At 35.2% G+C, this 20,101-nt stretch overlaps 2 protein-coding genes across 4 annotated transcripts; both read left to right on the top strand.

Moving 5' to 3' along the window:
- The first annotated feature begins 4,207 nt into the window (after positions 1–4,207).
- LOC132274523 (nitrate regulatory gene2 protein) lies at positions 4,208–13,088 on the top strand. 3 transcript variants are annotated; one of them, XM_059775814.1, is made up of 5 exons: positions 4,208–4,775; positions 5,012–6,796; positions 7,653–7,867; positions 9,150–9,373; positions 12,018–13,088. In XM_059775814.1, the coding sequence occupies exons 2-5, from the start codon at positions 5,020–5,022 to the stop codon at positions 12,796–12,798; spliced, it is 2,997 nt and encodes a 998-aa protein (XP_059631797.1). In that variant the 5' UTR covers positions 4,208–4,775; positions 5,012–5,019; the 3' UTR covers positions 12,799–13,088. The 3 variants fall into 3 exon arrangements, with proteins under 3 accessions (XP_059631797.1, XP_059631798.1, XP_059631796.1); XM_059775815.1 differs by having other exon boundaries at positions 5,018–6,796; XM_059775813.1 differs by having other exon boundaries at positions 4,208–4,746.
- Positions 13,089–13,849: 761 nt separating this feature from the next.
- On the top strand, positions 13,850–19,813 carry LOC132274524 (protein disulfide-isomerase-like). The gene is made up of 11 exons (XM_059775816.1): positions 13,850–14,099; positions 15,623–15,653; positions 15,775–16,062; positions 16,166–16,354; positions 16,508–16,633; positions 16,827–16,964; positions 17,049–17,168; positions 17,400–17,517; positions 18,004–18,116; positions 18,647–18,864; positions 19,549–19,813. Exons 1-10 carry the CDS (start codon positions 13,909–13,911, stop codon positions 18,857–18,859), a joined length of 1,527 nt encoding a protein of 508 aa, XP_059631799.1. The 5' UTR covers positions 13,850–13,908; the 3' UTR covers positions 18,860–18,864; positions 19,549–19,813.
- Positions 19,814–20,101: the final 288 nt, after the last annotated feature.

Below are 20,101 nucleotides of genomic sequence, written 5' to 3' on the forward strand. Positions count from 1 at the left end.
TTGTGAATAAAAAAAGATGATTCATCTATTATTTTTTTTCTCCTCTCATTGCCTCCTCCCTACTAAATGTAAAGAAGTTTGTTTATTTCTTCTTGTCCTCTCTCCACCATTCTTTCTTCCTTCCTATTAAACGGAGCATGAATCATATAATTCTTTTCAACGAGTGCTCTTTTTACGTTCCGAACGCGCTTTTATTATCACGCTCCGCACACACCCCAATTCCTACTCTCACTCTATATAACTTAAACTTTACCAAATTCATGTCATGTTCTGACTCCTCTTTCATGTGATTCAAATCTTACCGGGTCGTGGAGTTAGGAGAACAAATGTAGGCTATCACATATGATAGGTTCCCATTTTTTCTAACTTATAAAGGGAGCACAACATACTTGTTATTTTGTCCAAGTAGTCCCCACAAGGAGATTAGGTCACCCACGACAAGCTTCTTTCCTTTGTCTAGAAAAAAAGGGTTTGGGTTGGGACGACTTGGAAAATTAAATGAAATTTACCGTCACACGCTAGCTAGGTACCAACACGCGCAAAGCACACGTTTTTTACTTTTATGTTCTCTCTTTTGATTTTATTTCCAACAATGACATATACATATAATCATAGTACAATTCGTACAAGACTACTAATCTCTTGATTTTTGAGGGAAACCTTAGTAGTTATGTTTGTCTTGATTGAAAGAAGTCAAAAATGTCATTATCTAAATGTGTGATGAATCCTATAATTTTTTTAATAATTAATTTTTTTTTGAGTAAGACTTGTTTATTTATTTATTTTTCTAGACGAAGTGGTGTGACATTGCGGCAACCGTGCGTCATAGACCCACTTTTTCTCCCTCTGTCTCTCCTTCAAGTTGCCCAATGTATAAGTCACACAAAAAAAATATATATTATAATATAAAAAATACATATGGGTAATTTAAGCGTGAAAGGTCAGTAATACCTTTATATTTTAATAATATATATTTTATAAATATTTATTAACTTAAAATTTTAAATAACAAGTGTGTAATTTGTCAAAATTTCAAAGGAAGTCAATATATTATAACCTATTATCTTTTCATACAAGGGAAGGAGGGCGAGGTCATTTTATAAAATTTGATCAATATATTTGCCAAAAAGAGAACATATGAGTGTTATTGAGCACATATGTCAAATTGGATAATTTGACAAACCCAGGAATACCATGATTATATGCACGTGGCATCATCATGTTGGTGACATTTGTTCATTTTAATTTGGGCTAAAATTATAAAACCCTCCTCTTATTTTTAAAAACTGTCAACTAACCCCCTCAACTAAAGAAACTATCATATTATCCCCTCGATGTTTTAAAAATCTATCATATAATCCCCCTCCCGTTAGTTTTCCTAAAATAAACGGGATGATATCACGTGACAATCACGTGTAACAATTTCATCATTTTGCTGATCAAAATAATTTTATAATTCATAATGATGAAGTTACCATTCTCACACTATAATTTCAGTTTAATAAAATATTAATATAATATCGAGAGTATTATTGTCATTTCGTAACAATTTAATAGTTCCGTCATAAAAAGACGATAACATAATGATTTTTGTTAGTTCAATAAGGGGTTTGATAATTGAAAGGGTTATATGATATTTCTTAAAACAAAATGAGGATTTTATGATTTTTGCTCTTTTAATTTACAACAGAATCCAACTATTGGGTAGGGGCCTATCACACCAAATATTGGTAGGTCCTACCCCTACCCCCCATGTGTTATGATTTGGAGAGTCAAGATTTGAAAGAGAGGAGTTTCCTCAAATCCGGATTGAAAGTGTTGATTCTTTCTAAGTGGGAAGGGTATTTGTTTACTTTTTGTCCAAATTGACCCTACAAGGACTTAGGGCACCCACTAGTCTAAAAAAGGTTTAGGTTGGGACGACTTGGAAAATTAAATGAAATTTACAGTCACACGTTACGTAGCAACCAACACGCGCAGAGCACACGTTTTTTAGTTTTATATTTATTTATTTTATTTACAACAATGACAAAAAAGAGTATTGAGCTTTGAGGGATAACTAATAGTCAGTCTATTGTGTTTATCTTCATTAAAAGCAGTCAAAAATGTCATCATCTAAACGTGTGATGAATTCTAGAATATTTTAATTATATAAATTGAGTTAGTTTTTTTTTATTTTTTTATTTTCTTATGGTTCATACTCACATATATTTCTCTTCATTCTTAACTATCAAGTAATATCAATATCGAATTGAGAAAAGTCCTAGTCCAATGCGTGTGGGGGTAGAACCAAATTGAAGCACGACGATATTTTTCTAGGCAAAGTGGGGTGACATTGTGGCAAATGTGTCTCTCTTTCACACACACACACACACACACACAAACCCTTAGAGTAAGCTTCTGTCTCAATGAGCTACGCATGAACCTAAGCTAGCCGTGGCAATGTTTCGAGCTCAGTGAATTTTGAAGTTCAATCACGGAAACTTTGGGTTCAAGAGATATGTCTCTAGTCTCTTGCACACAGTCATTTTTTCAATTGGGAAGTTGAATTGAGAGTCGAGACGAGTTGATGACATGTCGCATGGACACGGTAAAGTAAACATTTTAAAATTGATAACATCTAAATGCCTCATACTAATTCCAAGGAGGTTGGCTTAAGTTGGTGATAAGTTACTTTATATTTGACAGAATATATTTTATAATATAGTATTACCATATATAATATTACCTTGTATGGTAACTGTCTTCACTTATCCTCATTATCATATATAGCATTGCCTTATATGTTAATAACTTACTCTCCATGCATGACCTTTTCTATATAAATTATATTCTTTTTTATTTCTAACAATTTTGATGTCTCGATAAGTATTAAGTTTAAGATTCGATTTTTCGTAAATGCAAACAATTTCTAAGCTCACTTACCGATGTGGTAAAACTCCTAACTGTGAAAAACACTTTAGGGCACGTCAAAGACAACATGTTTTTTTATCATTACAAATATATTCAATATAAGATGTCCCAAATACGATAATAGCATGTTAAAGAGGCCAATTTTAAAGTACCCTTTTAAATTTTCACTTAGTGGTGGAGTGTATTCATTTACTTCCAAACACTTTTTGGATGGTGTACCTTGAAAACTAGTGTAGTTAATTTGTATGACGACATATTTGGGTTTGTTTTTATGCATACAAAATATGTAACCTTGGGCTATGCTAACGGGGAACAAAGCTTCATTAGAAAAGTGTAGTAATGAAAAGGTTAGATTTGGAGCCCAAGTTAGTGGGGTCTACATTTTTATGTTGACTTTTGCATGGTATGTGGGCCCTGCAGCCCAATCGGTTGGTGGAGATTAGCCCAACTCATTAAACGACATTCTGTCGGTCGGATTTGCCCTCCACTTTCTCAAAGACCTTCCACCAAACAATTAACATCACCAAGTCCTTTTCGTAACACAACTACTTTCTCTTTCTCCGCATTCACTTCGAAAATCTCTCTCTCTCAAATAAAAATTAATGACTAAATAAAGTCGATATGTTAAGCCCATTAAATTATAAAACTTAGATGCAGTAAAGTGAAATTCACATATGGGTGGTTGTTATTAAATTGACTCAAAAAGCACACCTTAACTTGCTATAATTAACATTACGGTTTAGTTACACTGAATGGGTCAGATAGAGATCATGGAGTACAATACAAATATTTATGTCATGACTTCGTATCAATATAACATGACAAAAAAATATATATATATTTTAAAAAATAAAAATCCACTTCTTCAAGTTAAAATTTGTGGAGTTAATATTTGGAAGACGCATTAAAGGCAGCACTATTTCTGAATTGTTCCTGACTTATCAATGACTGGTATTTGGGTCTCGTCAATATCATTGTGGTTTATCTTTTAGAGTGGGTCTAAAGGCCCTGCCTTGGGGTATGGTTATCAAAAACATAAAAATTAAAAAAAATCAACTTTTTCAAATTGGAATTTGTAAAATTTATACTCGAAAGACACGTTGAAGATATTGCTCTTCTTAATTGTTAGTGACTTTCACGCTGATATGCGTGTCTCACCAGTGTCCCGTTGTTTATCTTATAGGAATGAGTCCAAAGCGTGGTTCGTCGTATCGGTCAAGACGTATCGCTTGGCTTGGTAACTTTTTTTTTTATAAAAAATTTAATACCATTACACAATTTCATAAATTGATTTGTCCGAATTCGTCACACTTATTGTAACCGATATTACACCCGTAAACCCGGATTCAAAGGCCCCTGGGTTTCATGGTTACTAAAAAAAATAAAAAAATTTGTGGAATTAATGCACACTGAGATATTGAGAGAGAGTAAAAAATCACTGTAATGATGGGCGTGGTAATAATGAGGCTCGTCCGTTACCAATGGCGGGTTCCACGAGCTTTCTTCTGCAATTCACTGACAACACGCTGAACACACACATTCACACACCAAAACCCAAACAACCACCACATTCAAAACCCATCAGAATCAAACACAAGAATACAAAAAACAATCCATAAATTTCAAATCTCTTTCTCTACTCAGATTTCAGAACACTCCTCTTCATATTTAAAGATCAGATCTCCAAAACATCACACCTCTCGAAGCACTTCTTTATTGCCAAAACACAAAAAAACAATTCAAAAAAATACAGAACTCTCACACTCAGATTCATCGATCCAAACAATCTCTGTCTCTCTCTTTCTCTCTCTGATTGTCTTCAGCGCATGGACGGTAACGACTTGATTTCATTATTTTCGACGGTCAGATTTCACTGCTCAATTCTCAACTATATCAAATTTTCTTCACTTACCAAATTTAGCATTTATTTCCTTATGTAAACTTGTTCTCATTATAGTAGTAATCTTCTCTTCTTATCCTTCTCCTTCTAGGGTTTATATATAAATATATGTATGTGTATGTGTGTTTATGTTTGGATCTGGTATTGTTTAGAGACTGCTTCACAATGTTTCCTCTGGTTCTGCATTTATATGGACAGGAACAGATATGAGTAGAGGAGTGTTGTGTTGTTTCGATGATTTGGGGCTTAAATTAGGGTTTTCTTTGGTAGTGGTGGTGTTTGATATGGGCTGTAGTGGTTCCAAGGTTGATGATTTGCCATTGGTCATTCGTTGTAGAGAGAGAAAGGAGCTAATCAGGGCCGCCGCCGAGCACCGCTACGCTCTCGCCTCTGCTCACGTGTCCTACTTCCGTTCTTTGAAGGACGTCGGTGACGCTCTTCGCCAATTCGTCGAGGAAGAGCTCACCACTGCTTCGCCTCCGGCTTCCCCTGTACTCACGTTACCCTCTGACGAAGGGAAGAGCAAGAAGAAGAAGACCAATGCGGATGGCAAAGGTTCATCTTCTTCAACCTCAATGTCACATTCGGCTTCATTGTCGCACAATCATTCTCCAGAGGATGATCATGATTATGATGGGGAGGGTTCACACTTGCATTTGTCTTCTGGTTCTGATTCAGATTTGGGTTCTTCTCCGGGGCATCACAGACATTATAGTTCAGAATTTGAAGAACATTACCGTTCACAACCTCCTCAAACAGCTTGGGGACCATACGGAATGAATTCATTCCCTCAGACAGGACCATATGGAATGGATTCATTCCCTCAGACAGGACCATATGGAATGGATTCATTCCCTCAAACAGGACCATATGGAATGAATTCGTTCCCCCAGACAGTACCATATGGAATGAATTCATTCCCACAGACAGGTTGGGACCCGTATGGAGTGAACAGAAATTTATATTATATGAAAAAATCTGCACCGGCAGTTCAGTCTGTAATTTATGAGGAGCCGAGGAGCTCTACGGTAGTGGCACAACAATTGCCTGATTCATCATACGCATACTCGAATTCATTTTCAGGTAATGAAAATGGGGGATATTTTGGGTTTTCTATGGGTTCACCGCGGCAACCAAGTCCTCCAGCTGCTCCGCCGCAGCCTCCTTCGCCACCAAGGGTCTCTGCTTGGGACTTTCTCAACCCTTTCGATGCGTATGATAATGGTTACCCTGGTTTTTATTCTCAGAGTAAATATGAGTATTCAGTTGCTAGTAGTCCCAATTCCGATGAAGTGAGACAGAGGGAGGGAATCCCTGATTTGGAAGATGAAACTGAGAATGAGGCCTTTAAAGAAGTTCATAAGAGGAAGAAGTTGAATGAAGATACTAAAAAGAAATCAGGCGAGGGCAGCAGTTCAAGGGCAGTGCCATCACAAAACTACGAGGGCAGCAGTTCAAGGGCGGTGCCATCACAAAACTATGAGGGCAGCAGTTCAAGGGCAGTGCCATCACAAAACTATGAGGGCAGCAGTTCAAGGGCGGTGCCCTCACAAAACAGTGAGGGCAGCAGTTCCAGGGCAATGCCATCACACAGCAGTAAAGGTTCGACAAGGGCAATGCCATCACAATACAGTGAGGGGATTTCAAGGGCAGTGCCATCACAAAACAGTGAGGGAGCACAATCAGTTGGCGAGAAAGAGGAAAAGAGCAGTCCTGACACCATTGTATCAAAGGGCTCAGATGATGGGTCTGTGAGGAAGAAAGGTGTGAGTTTTGAGGTAGATGAGGTATCAATGCACGATGTTGAATCCCCAAAGTTAAGTAGTGTGACCACATTATCCGCTCATAGCACACGAGACCTTCAGGAGGTTGTCACCGAAATCAGGGATGAATTTGAGATTGCTTCTAATTATGGAAAAGAGGTTGCACTGATGCTTGAGGTGGGGAAACTGCCTTACCAGCCTAGGTTCAATTTACTTAAAGGTATGAATTCAACTTTGTCATCTTGACTTCTTGCCAAGCATTGATGAATTGCCATTTCAATTGCTCTGAAGTCTTTTATGGTGGCGTGATCCTGGCAATTTTCAACTTTTGCATTGTTGTGATTGCAATTATTTTACATATAGGCTTTGTATATGTTATAAGCTACTCTGAGATGCAATTTCAATTGGAAATGTTGGTCTTTTATATAGTTCAGAAAGGATTTGTGAATGGTGAACCTAGATACCTATATTATACTAACATAATCGTGATTGTAAATGGGATGAAAATAATCTGAAATCTATTAAACCCAACTGATTGACGCGAATAAAATTCTGTAAGATGAAACGAAAATAATCATCGTTCTGAGATGATAAAATGTAACATTAAATTCATTTGGGCACTCATCTATGTATTTGTTTGTTAGTTGTTAGGTTCAAATAACTAAATAAATAAATAAAATACAATTCTGAACTTTATACCATTGTGCTATCATTATTGCCTTGCATATTGACCTATTTTCCACGCAAACACATCTGCTGTGCATTTATTTTTACAATGGGTTGTAGCTAGGTGCATTATGGTCGTTGGAGAATTTTATACTGTACAAAATTTTGTGGGGGTATGGATTAACCTTTTTCATCCTTAGTAAAGTTTTATTGGTTATGTGCAATAAAGAACATGGAAATCTCTACTGCCCCTGTCCCAGTGCCAAAAAAAAAAGAAAAAGAAAAGTTTAAAGCACATTCATTTTGCTTGGGTACTTCATATACTTTCCGTATCTATTCTTGTGAGTCTTCTACTGCCAATTTTTTTGACATTTCCTACTTCTATTTTACTGTTTTGTGTCTTTATGCAGTGTTGTTATCCAGGATATTGAATTTGATATCACCTTCCTTGTCATCTTCACAACCTCCATCCAGGCGGTCCGTAAGATTAGCTTTTAAAACAATGAAATTGGCCAAATCTTACTATGGGGATTCTGGGAAGAATGGTAGTGTGAAGCGGAGTAATCTTTCATCTACTTTGGAGAAGCTCTATGTCTGGGAGAAGAAACTATATAAAGAAGTTAAGGTAAGATGATGAAGATTCTGATTTATAGTTTGGTAGTTTGAGTGATACTTGTGAGAAATTGTGATTTAGTTACTTAACTGTCTATTTGATTATTAAAAAATAATAATAATTAAACCTCTTAATTTATTGAAAGTTGTTTATAGTTACTTAACAGGCTTCTATTAATTATCTTCTTTTTTATTTTCACTAAAGTAGGGATTTTTTGAGGAGAGTAATTTTTCATAACAGTCTATTTTCTTGAAATTGTTTTTATGTATTTACTATAATAATGTCGATTTTTTTTTTTTTTTTTTTTTTTTTAAGTTTCATGCATTTCACGCTATAAAATAATAATCTCTCTTAAATTTTTTTATTTGGAAAAATTTCTATAATAAAAATTTACTTCAGTTTCTTTTACTATTAGTTCTAACCAACTGACTCGTAACCAATCATAGAGTTTTCAAATATTCTAAAATCACTCTTGTTTGTTGGGAGGGAAAAATTAATTTAAAAACACTGATTAACACAATAGAGCACTCATATTTTGAAATACTACTAGTTTTTATTCGCTTTTGCAGTTTAGTTCATTGAGAAGGGTTTTCTCCATTGTAGTTGGAAACCAAAATATCATTGTTGGATTAAAATTTTAAAACTATTTTTTATCTATTAATATGGAAAGGTAATTTCACAATATTTGTTGGGGATTGTGACAGCCTAAAATTGCTACTACCACATTTAAATTATGCGTGTGTCTGTCTCTCTATATATAAACAATTATCTGTTGAATAAAACTGCATTAAAGAGAAAAGGTGGAGTCCAAGCACACACGGTGTATACACAAACAAAATGGTATATTTGTGTGTCCATAAACCCAACAATGGAAGGATCACCTTCAATACTGTCTGTCTATTCTCTTCTAAAGAAAGAACTTTTTGTCCGCAATAGGTTTTAACTTATTTTGAGGATTATAGTTCATCACATCTTTTCCAGAACTTGTGAAGTAAATCAATAATCCAATCCTTGATGTTAGTAAAGATTTGAATATAGAACTACAGACCTGTTACAATATTTTGTTGTGGGTCCTCATGAGTATGTATTGTTTATTTGGAAAAATATTTGAAGGTTACTTCAGATGTAACCATCATGGTCTTTTACCATGAATGTCAGATGATTATAAATTTATTAAACGGCACCATGGTTACAGTATTTTGACCTCATTCTGTTATGGATTCAGGAGCTTCGCTATACTGCAATTCCAGTTTAATCTTACTAATTTTTATTTTGGTGTTTCCTCCGGTTTTAGGATGAAGAAAATATTAGGATAATCTATGAAAAGGAGTGTAGAAGGCTTAAAGTTCTGGATGACCAAGGAGCTGAATCTAGTAAGATTGATGCTTCTCAGGCTTCGATAAGAAAGTTGCTGACAAAACTTAATGTTGGTATCAAAGCTGTTGATGCTATATCAAGCAGGATACACAAGTTGAGGGACGAGGAGTTGCAGCCGCAAGTCAATGAATTGATTCATGGGTATGAAATGTTTGTCTCTATTTAGATCATGTTCTGTTGGTGATTATGTTTTGATATTTTTAAACTAAAGATTCACTTTACCCGGTAGAACACTTCTCCTCCAACCCCGTTATGTTAGCAGAACACTTTTATATAGTCATTTGTACTATAATATTTTATTATATTTGTCATGTATCTTGTTATTAGTTTTTTGTTAGCAAAGAAATGAATGGCAAAAGATGATCAATCCCAAATGATATCTTGAAGGAAACGATGATAGTGGAGCACCATAAGAAACCTCGGTAATCACACAAATTCCTTAAGAAAATTAAACTTTCTAATGATTCTGGGATTTGGAGACCCCAATGCTTTCTTGATTTTACACAAGGGCAAATCATCTTGAACAACTTGCCTTCATTTACCATTCTTCTCATGAACTTAGAATAGTTCAATAGAAATTCTGTTAGTTATATAGAACATTAACTTAAATATTTCAATATTGGTCACCTGAATGTGTTAACACCCTTGCCACCCCCCACCCCCCGAGCCGGGGGCAAAATAGAAACCCAAAAAACTAAAATAAATAAATAAAAATAAAGAGGCAGACCTTTCACATTCAGCATAAGTAAGATGCTGTGTATTTTTATTTATTTATTTATACTTTATTGGCGTTTGAAATATGAGTGTAGTGTCCATGTTGGACACAATTTATCTTAAATATAAGGAATGGGGCATATAACAATTTGACCGTATCAATTTTACTAAGATATGGGAAAAAGTTGAAGCATATGAAACTGACACCCACACATATTTCTTTATCTGACATGTACTTCTCTGTCAGTGGATCAAGGCCATGCCTTCTCAAATCTGCAATCATCAAACTTCACTTGTGATTATAATTGTATTTTTATTCAAGGGAAATCTTTCTTATCGTACGAAAACTACATATCATTGCCATGCCTCGTAGCGGGAATGAGAAATTTGGCTATATAGTTGCAGAAATCATGATAGAACTTTGGATACATCTGTGTATTATTTAGTATAAAAAGCAGACATCTCGGTGGATCTGTTAAGTGCAACAAAATTAATATGTGCAGCTTTTTTAGTTTGTGTGCTCATTCTGTGTTATGCTGATTTCATATAATAGAGCAACCCTGCTTTATCGGTGCTATCAGATCAGGACAGCTATATTATGTCGCATAATTGGACCTTAAGGTTGACTAGTTATTTAATTAAATTTGAGCAGTTCTACTGCTAATTAAATCTTCGCTTCACCCTTCAAATACACATGTGAAGGAGATGATGGGATTGCCAGGGGGTGGGGGGTTCCTCTACTACTCTGGGAATATACCCGCCTGTTGTAAATAGTGTCTCATCTGCCAATGGGTTTGTTGGGGTCAGGGTATAAGTGGTTTGGGGTCTGGAGGATGATCGTGTAATCCAAAGGAAAAGTTAGTTCTCCAATCATGTTATGTTGTGCTTCCTATATTTGACATGCCTTTTGAGTTCCTTGTCACCCCCAACGCCGCTGGTGACTTTTAACTAGTTAAAAAAAATTAAAAAAATTATCCTTTTACCTTTTTGTTTGTCTCCTATATACTACATTGCTTCCTGATTTTTACTATTTTACATTACCAACTTATAGAACTTGATTTTTTTTTAGTTGTTCATGAGTGAATGTAGAAAACTTCATTTACTTTCATTTTGTTGTTCATCTAATCATACATGTTCTTGCTCCATGGACTTTTTAATTTTTTTGGTAAAATGCTGTGTTATAATGCAATCAATGTGATCTATATTATTTGCTTTTTTCTGCAATCATATGAATGTGGTCCATGTTATTTACATTTTTACTGCAAACATAGTGCTAAAATCACACAAACTTGTGTGTGCGCTTGTGAGCTTAGAATATTGGTGTTATTGTTAATACTGGCCAGGAATACTGTTGTGTAGTTAGAGGTTGAGAATCAGGAAAAAATAGTTTATCTTAACTTGTGTAATGAAAAGATTGCCAACGAAAATGTTGGTGAATTGGTGAAATTTCATTTAAATTTCACTTGCAAAGTTTGAAAGAAAAAATTATTTCAGGGCTGATTTTTCGTTACTCAGCAGTTCATTCTTGCTCCATGAACCTGTATATTGTTTGGTGAAATGGTATATTATAATGCAATAAATATGGTCCATATTATTTACATTTTTTCTGCAATGACACTGGTACAATCACACAAACTTGTGTGTATGCCTGTGGAGCTTAGAATATCGGTGTTATTGTTAATGCTGGCCAGGAATACTGTTGTAGTTAGAGGTTGAGAATCAGAAAAAAATAGTTTATCTGCACTTGTATAATGAAAAGATCGCGAACGAAAATGTTGGCGAAGAAATTTCATTTAAAATTCACTTGCAAAATTTGAATTATTAATTTTTTTTTTGGTGCAGGACTGCTTTTTTCGAAACTCAGCAGTTCATTACTATAATATGTAGATGCCTAATGTTGCTAATGTGTTAAATGCTTGCAATTTGCTTGTTGATTTCTCTTTTTCTTTTTTGGTTTTTTTCCACCAAGTTAAATTTTTTGGTTTTTTTCAAATAAATTTTATATAGTTTGAATGCTTAAATTCTGAATGCTTGCACTTCTTCTTGATATCATTCACCTTGTAATTTGCAGATTGATAAGAATGTGGAAGTCCATGCTGAAGTGCCACCAGAAACAGTTTCAAGCTATCATGGAAAGTAAAACTCGTCACCTGAGAGCAAACACTGCCTTTCGAAGAGATTCAAGCCTTAAGGCTACTGTTGAACTCGAAACAGAGCTCCTTACTTGGTACAGCCATTTTAATGATTGGATTAACAGCCAGAAGTTCTTTATTGAGTCCTTAAATGGTTGGCTTTTGGGGTGTCTTTTCTATGAACCTGAAGAAACTCCCGACGGAGTTGTCCCCTTTTCCCCAGGCCGGATTGGAGCTCCTCCAATTTTTGTAATTTGCAATGACTGGTCCCAAGCAATGGAATCAATTTCAGAAAGAGGGGTGGCTAATGCGGTAAATAAATTTGCTTCAACCTTACAACAGTCATGGGAGAGAGAAGGTGAGCAACGCCAGATGCTTAAAGCAGAATACGTATCAAAGGATTTTCAAAGACGGCTTAGAACTCTCCGCATGGAGAGGGGAAGAATGGAGCAGCATCAAAACGCAGTGTCAGGCAAAGCAGGTGCATCCATGGTTCCCTCAGAGAGCGGAGTCTCATCACGGGACGATCTAAAAGTGGACTTGGATTCAATAAGAAAGAGAATGGATGAAGAGAGGGCGAGGCACAATGCAGCTCCTAGTAGTTTACAAGCAGGTCTGATTCCCATTTTCGAAGCCATGGGGAACTTTAGTGCAGAGGCTTTGAAAGCTTACGAGCAAGTTAGAATTCAAAATGCTGCGCAAGGTTCGGGAGGAAAGTGAAGTTTTCAAGACCATAAAAGCTCTGCCATAATTTGAGGAGTTGTAGATCATTTGAGGGGTATTGAAGGCTGCTCTGTAACTTTTGTTTAGAAATTTGATTTTTTTTTTTTTTTTTTTTTTTTTTTAACACCCCTCAAGTAGATAGAGGTAGGGAGTTGTACAGAAATTAGTTTATTTATTGATTGGTTGCTTATCCGGTGGATGATGTTAGGATGGTTGTTCTTGGGGTGGATGTATAAAATTAGTGTAGAAATTGCAAAATTTTGATGATGAGAAGTAATCCTTCTGCCTCCTGTTGAAAGTCTCTCTTTTGGTTGTTTGCTTTACATTATTTTGCTTTTATAAGATTTGTTTTAGCTTTTATCATAAAATAATAATAAAGTGATAATAACATTATTATAAAGATTGATTCATACTGTATATTCTTTGTTTGAGATGGATATGGTTTGAGATAGAAACTACAGGAAGGATCCAATTACTTCCCACATAATACCTCATAATTTTTCATGGAAGTGCCAGATTACTTTTCTTTCTTTAATAAGGGGCAATTTATTTTATTTTGTGCTTGAAACTGTCAAATAAAATAGCAATTATTATTATTATTATTATTATTATTATAATATATTTGAACAAGCGTTTATCCACTGCATGAGGCACCACAAAATATCAATCCATATCCAATAATTATCAGCCACGTCAGACGAACTGTTGACATGTGAGCTGACATGGCAAATTCCCATTCGGTAGAACACGTGAACCTTATGTGGCCTTCACGACATACGTTTCTTATAAAAAAAAAAAACAAATATTTAAAACACAATTCAAAGTAGGTAATTAATTATACTTGCCTGTAGCAAATAACAGCTCACGTAAATATCAACGTTGTGACTCCATAGAACCAATAAAATCATTCCACGTGTTCAATCACCGTATAGAGAGCGAGTATCAAAGTTTATCATACTCGAATGAGTACGAATACGACTGCTCACGAGTGAGTCTTCTCTATCTCAGTGAAGTTCTCTCTCAAAGATTTTTATTTATAAATGCGTTCCAAACGCTGATATATATATATATATATAGAGTGAGAAAAAGGCGAACCGACCTCCTACAATGGCGTCTAGGGTTTCGATTTGTGTCTTCATTTTCCTACTCTCTGTCACCGCTTCGTCGTTTTGGGGGACATCTGCTTCCGAGAGTGAGAATTCCGGGGAGAAGGAGTTCGTTCTCACTCTAGATCACTCCAACTTTTCTGAGACCGTTGGCAAACACGACTTCGTCGTCGTCGAGTTCTACGCTCCATGGTAATTCACTTCGATTCGATCCCTTTGTTCGTGATTTTGTTGTCTTTGTCAATTCTATGCTTTACTTTACTGTTACAATCCACCTGTTGGTCAGTCGGTCGATCGATCTTCTTCCTGTAAATCTGTGAAATGTGTTTTTGTTTGTGTGTATGCGTGTGTGTGGATTTTTTATTTTATTTTTTAATTATTTCGGAGGTTTACACATCCACTGGCTTATTCAGTGGATATATACATGCATAGACACACTTACATACACTGGAACTTACATGCTGAAATTTTAATCTGAAATTGAACTTCTAGCTGTAATTAGGTTCAGATTGATGTTCTTGGGTCATAATCAATTTTGACCAGTATGTTATGAAGGGGCTATTATGCTTTAGATCTAAATCTGGAATTTCTAATTTTATTGTAGGTAAGATACTCAAATACTGAACTCACGTGCACACACATACCATAGCTTATTAGGGGACTTGAACCCTCAATTTCCCATTGGAGAAAGGAGGTGATACTACTTGAGCTAGAAAAATACAGAAGTTCAAATCTTCAATCTAAATAATGGGCGGTGTCAATTCAATTGTGTTGCATTCTATGATCTTCTTTGCTGACGATCTACTTGTAGGTGCAATGAGTCAACCCTCTCTTTCTCTATACCCACATAAACATAATGTCTGATAGACAACTGAACAACACAAAATTTGGTTGATTTCTAAGGTGGTTTATTTTTTTATTTTTTTATTTTCTTCTTCGAATAAACCTATTTTGCTGGCAGGCCTAATCCCATATACTTCTTTTCATATACTTCTTTTGTTACCAGTTAACTGTTTGTAGGACTGTAAAGAAAACCCATTAGCTCTAGCTCTCTTTTAGGCATTCAGCATTCAAACTTGATTAGTGATCCACATCATGACAAACCTGAGTTTGAATTTTGTACTGCTGAGCAACCTTGTGTTCTGCTAGGGCTGACTCATGACATTGGCAGATAAGTTTTTGAAACTAAAATTTTTATTGTTGGTGTTACAAAACTTTCGTTCAGCTTATTTCCTTTCTTGTGAAAATTTATGATCAGTCGGATCCTTTCATTATGGGACAGGTAATTTAATCTAATTAGTTTGTGTGTTTCAAACTCTTATTGCTACAGCCGAGTCACTATCAAAATTTAGTTTTCATGTGAAATAAAGTTGTAGCTTGTCAGATGTTTGAACTTGATTGGTTTAAAAGTTACTTACCAAATAACCATTGCTTTTTATTTGGAATGGCATAAAACTTCATGCATCTATGTCTTGTGGTGACATAATAGTGTGATCCCAGCTCTAGTCAATCTTTTGTCTGATTTTAACCTTCTTGAACACTCTGTTCAGCTCTGTTCCGCTATGTTTTCATTCTTGAATGTCCATGTTTCCCCGTGACTATCCATTCAGTTGGATGGATTTTTCATATAAAGGGTATAGGAATGAAATATTCAACAGATCAACACTAACTTACTTTCTTGTCTTTGTTCTTAATATTTTTATGTCCTGTTACAGGTGTGGGCACTGCAAGAAACTTGCTCCAGAGGTAATCAAATTTTCTATTATTAAGTTTTCAGTTAGGAACTATTGTTAGGCTTTGGACAGTATATTAAGGGGATCTATATCCTAAATTAACTGACAATGATGAGTATGTTCATTAATTGTAGTATGAGAAAGCTGCTTCTATATTGAGTAGTCATGATACTCCACTGATTCTTGCGAAAGTTGATGCCAATGAAGAACAAAACAAAGCAATTGCAAATGATTTTGAAATTAGGGGTTTCCCCACAATTAAGATCTTGCGAAATGGAGGGAAGAGCGTTCAAGATTACAAAGGACCTCGGGATGCAGATGGAATTGTTGATTATTTGAAGAAACAGAGTGGTCCTGCATCTGTTGAAATAAAATCTGTGGAAGATGCTACTGGCCTTATTGATGACAAAAAGATTATTATTGTAAGTGTCTTATGCCCTAATTTTTATTTCATTTTATTTTGTTCCATTTCATACTCATGTAAGAAGTTTCGGAGGCTAAAGAAATGTTTACATGTTCTAATAGGTCGGAGTGTTCCCAGAATTCTCAGGGGAGAAGTTTGAGAATTTCACAGCTCTAGCTGAGAAATTGCGTTCCGAGTATGAATTTGGTCACACTTTGAATGCAAAACTCCTGCCACGTGGGGAATCATCAGTGTCGGCGCCTGTTGTTAGGTTGTTCAAGCCATTCGATGAACAGTTTGTTGATTTTCAGGTATAACAAAATTTCAATATTATTGGTTTATATCCATCTATATTCAGGTTGTTTTAGATGTCGGATTTCAAAATAATATGTACAAGTAGAGTTTTTTTTTTTTGTATATATATATATATATATATATTTTATAATGATATGGTGTGCTTGCAGGATTTTAATGTGGATGCTTTAGAGAAGTCCATTGAAGAAGCTAGTGTACCAATTGTAACTCTTTTTAACAAAGACCCTAACAATCACCCCTTTGTTGTCAAATTCTTCAACGGTCCTGATGCCAAGGTGCATGTCAAAATCGCAATGGTCATACTTTATTATTTAGATGCTCATTCTTGATATGTAGTATGAATTCTGGCAGTATTTATCAATACTGCAAGGGTCTCTTCATTCTATGGCCTTTTTTTTTTTTTGCTGCTTATATTATTTCTCATTTCCCATTCACTCTGATTTTTAATGAGAGGTTATGGAATTGCAGGCTATGTTGTTTATTAACTTTAGCAGTGACAATTTGGAATCTTTTAAATCAAAATATCACGAAGTTGCGGAGCAATACAGAGGAAAGGGAATAAATTTTCTAATGGGAGATCTTGAGGCTAGTCAAGGTGCCTTCCAGGTTAGTATCTTTATTTATTTTTAATACTATTCACTTAATTTAACTTATTCATGCATTGATCATTCAATCTATTTGGATGAACAGTATTTTGGACTCAAAGAAGACCAGGTGCCACTCATCGTTATACAGACCAATGATGGACAGAAATATCTTAAACCGAATGTGGAGCCTGATACAATTGCATCTTGGGTTAAGGAATACAAGGTGATTGCTTCTTTTGATTAATTTGTGTTTGATGAGTGCTGCTTTTTTGTAATTCAAGGTCCATTCAGTAGTATCTTATTGATGTTTGCATAGGACAATTGAAGTTATTCATTGTTAATAACTTGTTCAGTTTTTATGATAGGCGTTCCATTTTACTCTTTTGTAATAGAATTCTTGTTTTTGGAAAACAGTAAATATGATTGAAGACTTAACTGTTGTAAATAATTGCAGGAAGGGAACGTGCTACCATACAGAAAGTCTGAACCTATACCTGAAGTTAACGACGAGCCTGTCAAGGTTGTAGTTGCTGACAGCTTCTATGACATAGTTCTCAAACCTGGGAAAAATGGTAGGTATTTTAAATATACATCTTCAGTTTGTGTTGACAATTCAAGACTGGTGTTTATGTTTCTTTATTGTCCTCGTGTCTATTAAAATAGGATTTTTTTTTTAATTGTTTCTTGCACTTACCAGTTCCTAAATTAAAATTATGACTTCATAAAAGTGGGTTATCGAATACTGTAAATAATTAGAAGTGACAAAACATGAGCAGAGAGGTTTTTTACCTTGAGTTTGTGGGGCATGGATAATCTGTGACTTTGGCCAGAAACAGTTTTCGCTTCTTTCTTCCTCTGTCATATCATAATTAAACAAGGTTTCCAAAGAGTTTATATATCTTGGCATCATAATGGTGATTTGGATGAGATGGTTACATGGTTTAATGCCTGGTATCTTAACACGCAATAGTTTTAGTTGCCTGCATTATGAAATTACTTAAAACTATATATTTTTTTTCCTCGAATCACGTGATGATATCTGATGTTTTATTCTGCAGTTCTGCTGGAGTTCTATGCTCCCTGGTGTGGTCATTGCAAAAAGTTGGCACCAATTTTGGATGAAGTTGCTCTCTCGCTTCAAAACGATGCAGATGTTGTCATTGCTAAGATTGTAAGATTTATAAATAGCAATACATATAACCTCTGAGCTATTAGCATTAGTGTTTAGGCAATTAACGTGGATTTATATATTGAATATATTTTACTACATGTCAATAGATGGTCTCATGGATTTATATATTGAATATATTTTACTACATGTCAATAGATGGTCTCAGTTATCTTCTAGGTCAAATTACTGGGATATGAGCTGGTGCCACTAGAGTACAATAATTATACTACTCCGCATCAAATTTTTTTGACTAAAAGGATCTGCCACGGAATACACACAAGAGGATTTTCTATTGCATTGCACAATTCTGTGTCCAATAAGCCCAAAATTATGTCTCTAAACTTAAAAAAGACTTTCTTTTTTTAGCTTGGGTTGGTTTCGTGAATGTTGTATTTCTATTCTGCTCAGACTTTTTTTTTGGCTCCTGCGTATCTGCTGTCATTGTTTCTCTGCAACATTACAGCAAAATATCTTCACTACATTACATCAAGTTTCTCTATGAATTCACTTTACTTTTTTGTACTTTCAAGGATGCTACTGCAAATGATATCCCAAATGATACTTTCGATGTCAAAGGATACCCGACTCTGTACTTCAAGTCAGCAAGTGGAAATTTGTCGCAGTACGATGGTGATAGGACCAAGGAAGATATTATTGATTATATTCAGAAGAATCGGGATAAAGCCACTGAGCAAGAATCTGTAAAAGATTCCGGAAAAGATTCCGGAAAAGATGAGTTGTAATGAAGGTATGTATTTCCAAATTATGGCCTTATTTATTAAATTGAGTTAAGCTGGCATTATTACTATCATCATTCTTGTTGGTGGTATTCTTTGCCTTGCCAGTTGTCCAACTAGTTAGTTTGTGTATAAGTTATAATTTTTGGTTGTAGTCCGTGTTAAGAATTTGGGAGTGTCTGCTTCCATCAGCAATCTCAATGCTAGTTTTATCTTTTTGACAATTGTTTCGATTATTTGGGTTCTCTGGGCACAGAATGAGAGAGTGGATTACCAAATCATTATGCAAGAACTAGGAATGCTATTTTGGTCAAGATGGTGCTTAGCGTTTCTTGATTATTATTTCTTTAATTCATAGGGTAAAAAAAAAAAAAAAGAGTCAACGGCCAGCTGATAAAAAAGTCCGTGAATGGGTAGTAGTGGTTTATTAGAATATTTTATCTTGGTGGTGAGTTGGCACAATTTGTAAATGATGATTTTCATTTATGGATCTTGTGCTTTTTAGCCAGACCCATCTATTTGTTGGAAGATCGTTTTCGACAGATTTTTGTACCATATTGTGCCTCTTTTTCCTGGGCATTAGTTCCATATCTTTTCTTTGCTAAACACACTCGTGCACAGAGCGATAAGTGAGCTGTTGGATGCTGATATTGGCAAAATGCTGAAATTAGGGTTGTTTCTGTCCTCTGTTGCAGGTAAAGAGCAGAGGCTTATTTCTATGGGAAGAAAGTTGCAAGCATGATGGCAGTTAGTTGTATACATGTTTGACGGCTATACTAAACTATAGCAGCTAGAGAACTACTTTAGATCTCCATCAAAACTGAAAGCTCTGTTCCCCGAATAAAGTTAGTTGGAGCTCGTTTTGTAATGTGTAGCTGCTGCAGTAATTTTCAGTTTTGTGCTAAATATAATTTAGAAGGCTTAATATTTTAAATCTCGTGCACTTTTTTGGAAAGGAAATTGCTTTGAAAGTCTTGCTAGTCAAATTGAAAGAAAAGTGACCGATAATTTTAAGTTTCACTTTAAAATATATTTAAATCAACGGCCATGGTTTCCGGGAGGTATGGAATGCATGTTTCTTTTATGCCTCTCTTTACCGAATGTGATGGTGCGTGTAATTATCTAGAGATTAATAGGTCATTACAAGCATAGAATATACGAGTTTATATCTAAGCCTAGTTTTAACTGCAATTGTAATAATAAATCTTTCGCTAACCAAACTACCCCCCCACCCCGGCCAAAAAAAAT

The sequence above is a fragment of the Cornus florida genome, unplaced genomic scaffold, assembly GCF_030987335.1.
Source record: "Cornus florida cultivar Cherokee Brave unplaced genomic scaffold, ASM3098733v1 CherokeeBrave_3.0.0_Hap2_Chr09, whole genome shotgun sequence".
NCBI classification, from domain to species: domain Eukaryota; kingdom Viridiplantae; phylum Streptophyta; class Magnoliopsida; order Cornales; family Cornaceae; genus Cornus; species Cornus florida.